This window comes from Ambystoma mexicanum, chromosome 1q (genome assembly GCF_040938575.1).
Source record: "Ambystoma mexicanum isolate Mex_15411 chromosome 1q, UKY_AmexF1_1, whole genome shotgun sequence".
Lineage (NCBI taxonomy): Eukaryota > Metazoa > Chordata > Amphibia > Caudata > Ambystomatidae > Ambystoma > Ambystoma mexicanum.
The window spans coordinates 937,701,618-937,716,140 of NC_090922.1; the positions used below are offsets into that span (position 1 = coordinate 937,701,618).

Here is a 14,523-nt window from a genome sequence, read left to right on the forward strand (position 1 = left end):
TGGCTTTTTATTTTGCAGGTACGAGTTCGGAGCGGCTGCAGGGTGCCGGAATACCCACTGGATTAGATGCGGAAAGGAGTAATGTCACGTGAGTATTAAAGTTCCCCAATGTCTTTAAACGCACCTTGTTTTGTCTTTCAGATGCGGATGCAGCGCCGAAGGCCTCCGGAGCGTGCAAAGAGTTGGTAAGCTTTTGTCTTTCCGATGCCGGAATGCAGTGTGAAGACCTCCGGAGCATGCGAAGAGTAGGTAAGCCTTTGCCTTTCAGATGCCGGAATGCAGTGTGAAGACCTCCGGAGCGCACGAAGAGTAGGTAAGCCTTTGCCTTTCAGATGCCGGAATGCTAACCTGTTCTTTCTTGTCTTTATAGGTGTTGCTGAAGACTGGATTCAGGATGGTAAGCCTTTGCCTTTCAGATGCCGGAATGCTAACCTGTTCTTTCTTGTCTTTATAGGTATTGCTGAAGACTGGATTCAGGATGGTAAGCCTTTTTCCTTAGGCCCAGGACTGGATGCAGAAGACACAATGAGCGTCCTGCTGCAGAGGGTGCAGAATAACGCAAAGCAAGATTCATCTACCGGGTGTGGTTTAAATAGCCTCCTGTAGTGCTTAGGTGTCTCCTTCCACAGCCACGCCTAAGAAAAGAGTTCCTGCTTTCCAGAAGAGTTCCAGTGTTCTGAATCTAGGGAGTGGCTCCTGCCCCACCCAACAGGAAAAGTAGTTCCAAACAGAAGAGGATCAGAGGCTCAACTGGCAGGCAAGTAAGCAGCATGGTCTGCTGCAGGTAAGTCCACCCAAGCATTATGAGCCCGGCGCTTCCAGCGCTGGGACTGGGCATATTTATGAGCCTGGTGCCACTGGCGCCAGGACTGGGTCCAAAAGGTCCCAATTGGGACTGGTTGGCACTCGGAACCTGGGTTATGGATCTGCTTCCAAGGGAGTTGGGAAAACCCTGACCTTTTGGAAGCAGAGATCATGACAGGACCTCCCTTTCAGTTCCTCCTGCTCCAGTTTCCCAATGTTGGGTCGTGTTCATCAAATCAGAGGTTGCCATAAATTTGTCTACAGATCTAGGCGGTGTGGTCAGGTCTACCACATTGTGGAGCCTCTGTGAGTCCTCAATAGCATCTTCATCATTTGATCTACTTTTTGCACTTGACGCCTTGGACCCTGATAGGTCCCTTCTCTGGGTGCTTGTGATTTTAACTGCAGCCACTGGATCTGCTAGTTTCAATGTAGTTGGTTGTTTTTTCATTGTTACCTGTTTCCATGCTATCTCGGTTTCTACTATGACTTCAGTTGAGAGAGTCTTAATTTGTCTTTTGGTTGCGGATTTCAGGGACTCTAACGTTTCTTCCAGAGCTGCCACTTTTGTTTCCCATGTCTTCTGTTGGTTGTTATTTCTTGCTTCGATTGCAGTTATGTAGCTCTCTACATACGTCAGTTTAGTATTCATGTTGGCGATTAGAGATGTATTTTCTTGTAAGGAGTCGTTAATCGATGCATGTAATTTGCAAAACAGCGCTAATTCGATGGTAATGGCAGACATGATCGTTAACAGGTCTGATTTTTTGGTTGGAGAGTCTTTTTGGGCCACTGTAGATATTTCACTCAGTCTTCTATTCTTTGGCGAGGGGTGGATGTTAGCCGGTCACCTGTTTGTCCGCTGCGAATCGAAAGTCATTATATCATCTGAGTGATTGGGTTCTTAGTCTGCATCTGGTACCACGAGGGGTGGTGGATTCTTGTTTCTTATGAGCTCTCGTATTCCATACCCAGAATCGCCCCTTTTAGCTAGTAGTTTGGGATCTTGCCCCGTGTTAAGATGTGCTTTTGTCCAAGCATACCGTTGGTTCCGCTCCAGATGCTCTCTTTCAAGTTCAGAAGGTCTTGTTGGCAACGCCTGCTCTGCTATAATGGACCTTGATTGTATATCTGAATGATTGTTAGCCCGGTCGGGCAAATTGAAGTGGTCATCAGCTTCACTGTGGGAATTTTCTTAACCTTCTGTTCGTATACTTGGTTGCTCTGAGTTCGGTTGCATTTGGTCGTGCTCGCCAGCAGCCTTTGCTAGAGTAACTGTCAGGCTTTTGCCAGCTACTCCAGCCGGTGATGCCGGACACAGATTTATTCCTTTTGAAGACCAGCTAGTAGAGAGCTCAACTGGTGTGTCCATTTTGCATGATTTGTTTGCGGGCGTTGGCTCTTGGGTAGCCTCCAGAATTTCCTCATCGGATAATTCCATATCCGCGTCCAGTTTGCGTTTCTGATGTTTTGTGAAGAAGTTTTTTAGTGGGCACGACATCTGGGGATTAGGCAAAAATGTAGACGCTGCTGTCCTCTTCCTATGCACTTTTGATGGCTTTTTTGTTAATGGTTTCTGTATGATTACTTTGAGATCATGTGATTCGTGCTTTGCTCTGTTAACTTTCGTATTTGACTTATTGAGTTTATTTTTCGGTATTTGTTTACTTTTTTTCCTCGATTGTCAGTGTTTTATCTCTCATAGTGGATTGAGCTTTTTCCAAATCCTCGTCCGCACTGCTCTGCTCAAGATCGCTTTGCACCTCTACGTCTTGATCTTGTGATAATACTGTTGGAAAGATGTATCCATCATTGTTGCCGTGATTTAGAGTAGGGATGTTTACATCTTTTTGCTGTCCCTGGGGTTTCTCCCCTCTCGGTGGGGCGTGGTCCATGGCAGTTATACTTTTTTGGTTTGGCTCTGTTAGTGCCCTCCGCTTTAAAGCTTCAGCTTCGAAGTTTATGCCCGCAGTAAGGTCTTCTGAGGTGGGGGGAGTGGCTGCCTCGTTTGATCTAGTAGTACTCGCCTTTTTCAACTTCTGTGCATGTTCGACGTCTGTAACGCTCACCTGATTCTCGCAGAGGCGCCGGTCTTGACTGGGCGACTACCGTATCTTCAAAGGTGATGTGTAGCACCCGGTTGGCTCTTTGGGCTGGACCTCTGTGCACTGTATGCCTGACGTGTAGAGTAAGATGTCTGCAGATAGAAAATATGGGGTTAATGAACTGGGGTTATTGGGGTGTCCCTATCTCTTTCCTCTTCTCCTCTCCTGTAGACCCCCAAAGGTTAACGCTCTCACCTTAGGTAAGTGAATGCCAAGCTCACCATCTGCCTCGGGGCAGGGTGCTGTAGCCAGTTTCTTCACTGGATAGGTAGCACAGGCCTCTTGACTTCAGAGGACTGCTGTCCGTCGTTTACTGCACGAACGGTAAGTTTCGAGTCATTCAAATGTCTTTTTAAAGTCTTTAGTAATGATGTCTCTTGTTTTGCAGGGTTCCGGCGATGGCGGATGACGGGCTGAAGTGAGTTGTAGATGGAGCCCGTGTGATGAATAGAAGTGCCTGGAAGCACGTGAGTAAGCGCTTGTTGCCTGTTTCACGATGCGCTCTAACTGTCTTTTTATTTTGCAGGTACGAGTTCGGAGCGGCTGCAGGGTGCCGGAATACCCACTGGATTAGATGTGGAAAGGAGTAATGGCACGTGAGTATTAAAGTTCCCCAATGTCTTTAAACGCACCTTGTTTTGTCTTTCAGATGCGGATGCAGCGCCGAAGGCCTCCGGAGCGTGCGAAGAGTTGGTAAGCTTTTGTCTTTCAGATGCCGGAATGCAGTATGAAGACCTCCGGAGCGCACGAAGAGTAGGTAAGCCTTTGCCTTTCAGATGCCGGAATGCTAACCTGTTCTTTCTTGTCTTTATAGGGGTTGCTGAAGACTGGATTCAGGATGGTAAGCCTTTTTCCTTAGGCCCAGGACTGGATGCAGAAGACACCATGAGCGTCCTGCTGCAGAGGGTGCAGAATAACGCAAAGCAAGATTTATCCACCGGGTGTGGTTTAAATAGCCTCCTGTAGTGCTTAGGTGTCTCCTTCCACAGCCACGCCTAAGTAAGAAAAGAGTTCCTGGTAAGAAAAGAGTTCCTGCCTTCCAGAAGAGTTCCAGTGTTCTAAATCTAGGGAGTGGCTCCAGCCCCACCCAACAGGAAAAGTAGTTCCAAACAGAAGAGGATCAGAGGCTCAACTGGCAGGCAAGTAAGCAGCATGGTCTGCTGCAGGTAAGTCCACCCAAGCATTATGAGCCCGGCGCTTCCAGCGCTGGGACTGGGCATATTTATGAGCCTGGTGCCACTGGCGCCAGGACTGGGTCCAAAAGGTCCCAATTGGGACTGGTTGGCACTCGGAACCTGGGTTATGGATCTGCTTCCAAGGGAGTTGGGAAAACCCTGACCTTTTGGAAGCAGAGATCATGACAACGTCCTCGACTTCGTTGTTTTGCAGTTCTGAGCCTGGGGCCTGGGTCGGTGACGGCGGCGGTGGATTTTCTCCTCTCACCTCATCGCTTTCCCGCTCCCGCACAGAGTCCTGCTGGGGCTGCCCTCCGGCAGCCCCTGCCGGTACCTCGCTCGCCTCAGCGGTCTGCGGGTAGCTGGTCGCTCTGAGGGGGAGGGCTGAACTACCTCCAATCTCCAACGGCTCCTCGCTTACTGAGTCCGTTGTTGTGGGAACCGAAGCCAGGGCTGCCTCATTGGCCATGCACACTCTGTCGCAAGAAGGATGAGCCGGTGGACCTGAGGCAATGAAAGGCTGTGGTGCCGAGATCGCAGAGATCGCAGAGTCAGGTACAGCATTCATACTTCCGGTTTGTGTTGGAAATTCTTCTGGGAGTTTCTTACTGCTTCTGAGATGCCATTTGCTCATATCAGCGTCGGCATCAGTGTCAATAACGCCGCTCTTTCCTGTCCTCCGGTCTGGTTTTGGCGTTTCTGCCTTCTCTTTCGATTGCCGCAGCGCTTTCAGAACCGATAATTCCATTGAGCTCCTCAGCTTTCCCGGCTGCAGCGACTGCTGTAGATTGCTCACACCTCCACTCCACGGTGCAGGCACAGGTCAAGTGGGTCCTCCCACTCAGTAAACACGAATGAAAGACTCACATAACATAACACATATTAATTAACTAGGTGTGTAGTATGTCCTCCACCAGCACTGCGGTTTCAAACAGAGGTCGCTGCGCATCCCCCAAGGAAAACCTGGAGCAGCGACACTTCCAGAACATTTTTTTAAACTTGAGTGACAGGTTAAACAAATGACAGAGAGCATAAGTCATAACATGAGATCCCAACAGAGAAATCTGTATTCTAATTCTCACAGAAACATTGCCAAGAATGATTCGTCAGGTTAGACTGAATAGTGACCAGGTGAAATTGTTTGAGTTCAAAATACAGAACGAGAAGAGGAAAGGGGGATGCTACAGAAAAGATATGCCAAGCCTTTGAAAACAAGTTTGCTAAAAAAAAGAAAAAATGGCAAAGGACAATGGTAAACCCTCTTTATTCTTTGAGATAAAATCAGATAAAAATAAAAATGTGAAGTTTAGCAAGGAGAAAAGTGTGACAATTACATTTGAAAGAGAGGAGAACTCTGTTGATATTGTGAGGATCACGAATGAGACTCTGACATAGAAGTCTACTGAAATAATAATGGGGTTTGGGAAAGGCCTCACTGTCCCTAATCTAGGAGGTATTTCCCTATCTCAACCAAAAACAAAGGGTCTTCCCTTGTCAGGATGTCCAAAGCAAAAGTGTCCTGTGCCTGAAATCCTATCCTCACCCTCTCGCACTAAAAATAACTATATGGTGCTAAGGGTAATCATGTCTTTGGCTTCAAAGAGTGCACAAATGTTCAAGTTCAACAAAATATGAAAATTCAACATAAATCTCAAATGGATAGTGTTCACAGTTCCTGGGGATGGTTCCCTTCCCCAGGATTCTTTTCACCAAACTAGAAAAGTTCAAAAAAGATTAACCAAGTTCCTGCAGCCCAAGAGGATAACTCACCTCTCTTGGTGTTGTAATTCACTCTGCCGGGGAAATAGCTCCCTTACCCAGGTTTCTCCTCATGCAATACAGTTGAAAATCCTAAAGTACGAATCTTCTTCTGGATTACCTCTTTAGAATTACACAACTTGGGTGCGGGTTCCAGACTCACACAACATATGGTATACTCCCCTGCCAGGTCTGAACAGTTCTTTTCAAGAAGGGGTATTGCTCTTCCTTTCTGTTTTGCTTCAATTCTCTAGCTTACTGGTATACTCTCCTGCCCTGACTTTCACTTTCAACTTTATGGGTACGAGTCCCAGGCTCAGTGTTCGCTTGGTGTTTCCTCCTGCCAGAGCCTTCACTTTCAACTTTATGGGTGCGAGTCCCAGACACGCTGTTTGCCTGCTGTACTCTCCTGCCAGGACGTTCAACACAACAGTCAACAGGTTTGGGACCAAGGGTTACATTTACCTTTCCCAAATCCCCCTTTCCACTTGGTGTACTTGTATTTTCCTTCTTCCGTAATGAAGATTAGCCACATAGCAAGCTGTAGGGATTCGCCTCCCTCTTGTACTTAAAAGTGCCTTCTCCCATTTCCACCCAGTGTCTTTGCCTTTTACTATGGGTTCACCAGTGTTTGAACAGCTTCCGTAGCATCTACAAGCCCTGTTCGGGTCCTACTTCACGTCTGCTCTCTCTCTCTTCAGTTCAGATGGCTCAGCTCTGCTGCGGCTGGCATTTGGCGTGTCGCCCCGGCTTCTCTTGCCGGACACAGCTTTCTCTCTGCTTCGCGTTTGTCGTCGGTGCCTGTGGGAGTCCGCCGCCAACACAGATGCTGCTTTGCCTGCTCTCCGCTCTGCTCTTCAGCTTCGCCTGCTTCCTCCTTTTCCTCCATGATCCTCTCATGCCTCTGTGATCGTCTGTCCTCTTGACATTTTGGTTTACCTGGCGTAAGCTAGCAGGTTGGATCTATCTCGCTGTGTTGCTCAGCTGTTCCATCTTTGAACTCCCGCAGTGAGAAATGGAGATGTTCAGAGCCAATCGGATTTCTCCAACTACTAGATTGCTTGTTTTGCTTCAGTTGAGCAATCTTCATTCTACTTGTCCTCTTCCTCGTTTCATTGTTTGTCAGTAGGTTAGTTTCAGAATATTGAAGAATATGGTCAAGATGCTTTGTGGGTTGCTGAGGGGGTTTACAATATGCCATCAAAGCATGTGGACTGGCGGGGAGATCCCTAAAAGGGAAAGAAGGATACCATGGGCCTCATTACGAGTTTGGAGGTAGCCATGGTGCTATTAGCGCCATGGCTGCCTCCAAACTCAGGTCCGGGTTCCTTGAATGAGGATTTACCGGGTCAGTCCTACCTTGGAGGACCCTGTAATTCCTCATTCAAAAAACCCATCCCCATTCCCATTTGAGCCCCCATATGGCCCCCATAGGGCTCAATGAGAATGGGGAGGGAGCTAATAACGGGCCCGTTATTAGCTCCCTGGTCCACTTGCGGGACCCGGAAAGGACGTCTGGCCTGACCAGACGTTCTGAGCGGGTCCCGCAAGGGAACCTCGTAATAGGGCGGAATGGGTTTACCGGCAACATTACCGGCACCGTTAAACCCATTCCGCCCACCTCGTAATGAGGCCCCATGTCTCATCCGATAATACCTCACTCCCCCCTGAGGATTACCTCCCCCCATGTGAACCTCCCTCAAATAGCCACCCCCAGGGTCAGGATAAGTTACCGACAGCCGTCCTCTGGTCACATGAGAGGCCACCTCTGAGAAAGGAGTGATGACAATAATCGGATTCATTCATCACATACTCTTCCCCTAACACTCTGGCTTCCTGCTCAAGGGTTCTTTCCTTTGCTTTGGCTTGATGTTCCCTCCGAGAAGGGTATTTCTTCCTCAGTTTTATTTTCCCGCTTCCAAACAGGATTTTCAGGTACACACCCCTCTTCTTCCCAAGAATCACAAGGGGAGTGGGAAAGGGAAGGGTTAACAGTTTTCAAGAGAGTTTCAAACTTTGGGAAATCGGTACCAATTATAGTTTCCTCTTGCTGACCTGGCACAACATCAGAACCTATTTGCGTTGTTTTGACCTGAACCCGGATAGTTACTGGAGTTCAATGGCACACTTCCTCATCGCCATGACCACTTGTGATACTCATGAGATTCCCTTTTCCTAGCATCTCAGTTGTGATCAAGTCAGCTCTCATTGCTATTTGTCTACTACCAGAATCAATTAAAACTTTTAACTGGTATTCCATTTACTGTTGCAGATTTATTGGTTTTGAAAGGAGTAACCCCACAGAATGAGTTATTTCTGGTCTCTAGGAATTCCGCCGCAGGGAGGTGTAACGCCTCATACTCTCCTAGATTAGGGATAGTTAGACCTTTCCCATACCCCATTATTATTTCAATAAATGTTACGTTTCCACAAACACAAGTCTTCTGTGACCGCGTCTCATTCCTGGTTCCTCACATATGGTTTCAGTAGTGGAACACTGATTCAGCTGATACAAACTGGGGAACCCATCAGAATCCTATAGATTAATTTTCCCAAGTGGTACCTCATATGATCCTGATAATCAACTGCAGGGAGAGGGTTTATAAATGAAGTGACCGCAGACATAAACAATTCTCAACATCAAACAAATACTAGTCAACAAATGTCATCTCCCCATTGGGTGCCAGCAGCTACTCTTTCAATGGCACCCTCTCTCCAATGCTTTGAGGTTATCAGATTACGCCATAAAACCCAACAGGAAAATAAATCTTTCTATTAAAACCTGTGGAGACCTCCCACCGGTAAGGTCTTTGGGGGTTAAACCAAGTCTCAAACAACCTCTTCAAATCCCTATAGAAAAGGAAAACCTTGAAGAACTTCTGAAACCAGAGTTTTTGCCTGAACAGGTGGGCCAGGAAGGAGTCGAGAACCCCCAGGACCCTGACAGGAAGGGGAGTCTTTCAGAGGCAGAAGATTCCGTCGAAAAAACTCATCTTTGTACCTTCAAAAGATAAATTTACTTCTCTGGCGTTGAGTCTACAGTACCCCATACTATAGTTGAGGACTATTTAATCAACCCTTTCCTAAGCAACACATTAGCTTCCCTAGAACCCAGTTAACAGCCCATCGAATTCAAGCAGAGATCCGGCGCCCAACAAAGACCCATTCTTTCCCATGGGGTATTAGAACCCTATAAAGATGGAGAGCGCTTGGAAAATGTTTTTCAATTTTGAACGATTGGCCCAGCAATTTCGCTGGGGAGATGATTTAAAAACTTGTTTTACTGTTAAGAGGAGAATTGCAGAATTCATGTCAACTTTTAAACCCCCTTGGAACAGCAACATTTGAAATCAAACAAAAGCTAATAATTGCACCCTTTCCTGGGTCATGTGGCCAAGAGCAGGAATTTGGAAGCTTTCACAAGATCATGATGGTCAGAATATGCTTAGCTTTGAGTTATTTCACTTTAGGTCGTTATCAGGGGCTAAGGGATGTCTCTGATGTGTTTTTCTCTCTCCCTAATGCTAGCTTGCATGGGTTACCCACGATTTTGCAATTGTCTGGAAGTATGACACTCTCTGCCTTATTGGTTTACAAGCTTCTTGCCCCCTCTGGATCCAGCGTAGCCTCACAAAATGGTAGGAATAATTTGGACTCAGAGCTTGGCTCTAATATGTCTGATATGGAATGGAATCGGGTATGTGCAGATCCAGCTAGGTATAAGGTTGATTTAGATTGCTGTTATACACAACAAAGGATTACCCATTACAGGTTATAGGTCAAAGCAAAGGTTCGAATGAAAAGGATCGAATGACCAAAGGGTCAAATCAAAAGGACCGAAAACCAAAGGGTCGAATTTTCTTTTGGGAAGTCCCCCCCTCCCCATAACCCTGTTTTTGGTGTAAAACCCCCCAAAAAACTATATTTAAAAAAATAAAATAAAAAAAAATAATAATAAAATCGACCCTTTGGTTTTCGGTCCTATTGCCTCGACCCTATTGCATTCAATCCTTTTGGTGTCGAACCTTTGACCGGACACCCCCATTACATATATTGGTCCCCATGAAGAATGTGGTCATGCAAACTAGCACAAGTCAACACTTGTTGGAACTGCAGGGAGGCTGTGGGTACATCCTTACACATGTTTTGCCAATGCCCAAAGGTTCGACCGTTCTGGGATGAAATCCTTCCGTGCATGGACATGGTGTTGGGTCTCTCCCTCCCCATACACCGGTGCTCTGTCTTCTGGGTCTGTTCCCTCCCGTTATTATTTTGCCTGCTAGTATGTTCTTTTGGGTGTATAGGACTCTCTTGTTAACTAAAAAGCACATTCTGAGGTTGTGGTAGAATGATGTGTCGTCCTTCTGTAGATGATAGGGTGCATAGTTTGACGTTTCTCTCTAATAGATAGTCTTTACGTATCAAATAACTACTGAGTAGATATGATGATATTTGGGGCAGTTTTGACGATTTGTATGTTTGATGTGTTCTTCCCGCTTCCCCCTTTTTTAAAATGTATTTTATTTCTCTTTTCGTTTCCCCTTTCTCTCTTTCTCTTTCTCAGGTGATGTTGCTTTGCTGTTACTACAGGTTCACGGAACGCTGGCACCAACCACGCGCCCCTGCACAGAGACACAGGACGGAGAGTTCAACGCACAAAAACCTAAGGTGAGCAATAACCCCAATGGAGGGGATTTGGACCAGAGGGAGGTGGGAGTCCACCCATCACAGAACTAGTATCTTAACTCTCCATTCTCCTGTTATAGGCGCTACCCGTCTGGCACATAACCAAGTAGAGAGGGGTCCGGGATAGCGCTTAGCCCTCCATCCAGTATCGTGTGGCGCCCCCGTGGATACCAGGTGAGCGTAACAGTGCCAAACTAGCGTTATCTTCCTGTGGTGGATCCCTAATTCATGAAGGTATTGCCGAAAACCCTCCACTCTGAAAACGGCAGACCATTAAATGTGCACACTTCCTCAGGGAGTCCATGAGTGGCAAACACCTTCTCAAGAACAGGTACTACATCTACCAGCGATGTGGAATCCACAAACTCCACCTCCAGGTATCTCGACCACTGGTCCACTAGTACCAGGAAATGGGTTTCCCGGCAGGTAGATCCAAAGTCTTTGTGCACTGTGACCTAGGAGACATTACATTGGTCCACGGATTCTATGCATGGCTCTCTCTGGTGGGGCAAGGATGCCTGACACCATACACAGTTACATACAAACTCTTCCACCTTCTCTTCTCTTCTAGGCTTGGAAAACAGAGCTTCGTTTTGAGTCGAGCCTTGGTTTTCACCACTGCTTGATGTCCTCTGTGAGCCAGCTCTTGCGCAGGTTGTATCAGGCTGGATGGGATGACCATTATAGATCCTCTCAGGACTAGTCTGCTATCAAGGAATGTTAGTTGAGACCACACACGCCATATCTGCTCCAGAACTCTTTTTGCTTCTTGAGTGCACCTATTTAGCTTGTCGAGGACATGGTTCCATCCGCCGCTGATCCCAGCAGATTTCAGCAGTCATAAACATTTGTCATTGGCTGACGCCTCTTGAATATCTTCGAGTGACATGGATATGGGGGTGGCTGCCTCTGAGAGTGTGTGTGTAGGAACTCTTCAACTGCCCGTTCCACGTCTTCCTCTACCTGAGACCTAGATTCCAGCAGATGTCGGGACAGGAAATCAACTGCGCCTGCCATCGGTATAATGGGGTACACCTTTACCGAGTCAAACCACAGCATTTTTGCAGCGATGTTTTGTACAGGCGACATTTTATTTTATCACTGCATACCATCCTCAGTCCACGTGTCATTCTGCATTGCAGTCTGAAGCCAGTCTGTAATACAACATACAGTTCGTGTGTCATTTTTCACTGCACCCTAGTAACTGTGGCAGTCTGCATTGCAGTCTGAAGTCCTTTGTCCTTCTGCAATGCAACCTCAGCCCACGAGCCATTCTGCATGGCCGCCCATAGTTCAGGTTTTCTATAGATGGGGTCAATTTGAGCAAGAGTTTGGTGCTTCAACTAGAAGTGGTTCGGGAGGGGGGATGGGCATACCTTCCATGAAGCCATAGGCATTTTTTATGTTATTCATTATTTATACTGCGCCCACCACCACTGTAGTGGTCTTACGGCACCTGACCTTGTGTAGAGGAGGTATAGAAAAAGACCCAGTTGAGGTAGCCAATGCGCCATCTCTGAGCATGAAAGAGTGGTATTGAGGGTTGTGGTTGGGGAGGTAGTGCATGCAATAAAGAGAAGGTAGATTCAGGAGGGGGGGTCCCATAGTGAGGCACTCTGGGTAATGGCAGGGAGTGGATGTTACGGGAGAGTAGCTGTTTTGCATGTGGTAAAAAAGCTGCAAGCGTGCACATAGATTTAGAAGAATGCAATAGGGAAAGCAATCATGCTTTCAGGGAAGCTATAAGGATGCATTGGGCAGGTATATGGAGCAACTAAAAGGAAAAGAGACCCAGATGGACAGGCAGTTGGAACAGAAGTGTCTGCAAAAGTAGAGGAAGGTGGGTACAGTGGTGGAGTCAGGGGGGCAGAGAGGGCAGCCGCCCCCATTAGCTCTCACTGGTGCCCAGTGCGCTCCCCAGTCTCCCGCTGACCTCCTGTAATCCCGCCCCCCCCCCCCCCTCAAACCCACACACCAAAAGCTGTCTCCGCCACTTGTTAGGAACTCGCTCTGGAGTACTGAACGCAAATGGAGAACAAATCCATCTCAGGTGATATGTAGAGCTCTAAAACATCTTGAATCCAATAGAAAGCTGCTATTCAAGAAGCCAAGAAAGTATATTTTTCCTACCGAATTGGCTCGGCCTCTTTCTCCTCAAATCAAGAAAGATAGACGAGGAGGAAGGACGTGGAGGCAATGAGGGTTCCTGGTAAGTAATCTTGACATTGCTTCGCATGCCACAGCTTCAACTGCAGTGAGCCTGCCTAGATTAAACTACATGGGTGGTTCCATGTTAGAGAAAGGAACCTGTTATACTGATCCCATTGTTTGTAGAGTTCCACTGTACTTAGCTATCTGACAAGCAAAGTCATGCCAAACTGAAATAAATAAGTGTCTCCACACAGCTAAGGTGCCTGGAGTAAAGTTCATGTGCTAGAGAAAAAACAGCCTCACACATCCCACAATTCTCAGCAGCAGGCCGTTTACACAAATTATATGGGAGAAGATTTTGGGTCAGGGCCCAGAGAATCAAATGAAGCACCTGCCGGTTTTTTTTAAGACAAATTGAAAAAGGGTTTTATTAAATCCTAGAACCCAGGGGCCACTGACCATGTGATCATATTTTAAGAGAACACCGTTTATAAGCAGTGAAGTGATGCATCATAACTGAAAAGGCAACGCAAGGCAAACACACACAACTGTAAGGAGTGCCTTCATGTTTCAGATTGTCTTTTAAAAATACACACCCAAAGTGCTTAAAAGAAAGACGATAGAGTTTTCTTCCAAACGTAAAAAGAGGGCACACGCGAAATCAGGTTATTGCATTGGATTATCCAGCTTTAAATTGGTTGTATTTTTGATTTGCATTCGTTAAAAGATTTGGGTTTGAAGGCGAAGAGCAAAAAGGGAGAAATGGGAAAACAAAAGTGAAACGACTAGAGCTGCAGTCGTTATTCGTTTTGCTTGATATATTGCTGGCGACAGTTCACGGCGACCCCGCCAGCATCAGACGCTGCTCCACATTCCACGGGAGCTCCCTGTCATCCCTAGGTGAAGGCTTCAATTTATTTTGCTCGGCCATAAAAAGGGGGAGGGTTCCTGCCATATAAGCAATTCAACGCTTGTAAAAGATAGCCGTGCATAATAAACAAAGCTGCTGAAGTCTTCCGCAGGCAGGCAGCAGTGCCCTGGTTTCGAGGGCAAGTCGTTAGCAACTACACGCTGGAGCTCATATTAAACGCCTCGCATACAGTAGCCGAGGAACTTCACAAACAAAGGTGAAGCTTCGCACGTTAGATTTCAGACTGATCTTTTGGTGCTTAGGGTTTCTGTCAGGAACAGGCATACACCGTGCATTCGGTCAGATCTGCGTTATTTCACGATACACGTCTCTCTCTGCAAAAATAGCTGCGGGAAGGCACTACATTAAAGGCATGATCCTGTTTGCAGCAGTATTATGCCAGCCCTTTATTCGGATAATTGTGTGTGTGCAAATATAACACCATTAAAACAAGAAGAACTGGAGCTGCAAATGCCCTAGTCTACACAGGCAACTAATATTATTTCCAATCCCAGCCCATTTTTCCTTTTTGAAATTCAATACTCTTACCTTTTTTCATCGCCAAGATTCGCAGCGAAAGGCTTCCTTTCCACCCCACATGCAGAGTTCCAAATATAATCAGACAAGTAGCCAATCAACGAGGAAGTCGAGCAGCTGGCACGCTGGGAGTTGTAGTTTACTTTGCAATGCGTTGACCCTTATTTGGTAATACTGTTCACGAAACATAGTTAGCACGTTGTTTTTTTTCCGTTCATAATTGAAGACCTTTTGCATATCTCTATGACTGTTCAACATCAGTATTTGGAGTAATATAAATTACAAAATACTGCCTTAAAACATTTTAAAGCAGAACAGAGGTGAAGTTAATCCACAGTTTGAATACGAGTTAGCAGAGGAGAAACATATTTACTCCAATATAATTTAATATGCATTT

The 14,523-nt window shown here is 46.5% G+C and overlaps 1 protein-coding gene across 3 annotated transcripts in view; it reads right to left on the reverse strand.

Annotated features, from left to right (window-relative positions):
• The window catches only part of SAMD13 (sterile alpha motif domain containing 13), a 549,350-nt gene extending 535,149 nt beyond the window's left edge, over nt 1-14,201 (reverse strand). For 2 of the 3 annotated variants that reach the window (XM_069641605.1, XM_069641603.1), the window contains exon 1: nt 14,139-14,201. Coding sequence is in view for 1 of the 3 variants with exons in the window: in XM_069641604.1 (XP_069497705.1) it covers nt 14,139-14,148 (10 nt within the window). In the remaining 2 variants the exon portion in view is untranslated. The remainder of the gene's footprint in view (nt 1-14,138) is intronic. The other variant, XM_069641604.1, reaches the window with a different exon arrangement.
• Nucleotides 14,202-14,523: the final 322 nt, after the last annotated feature.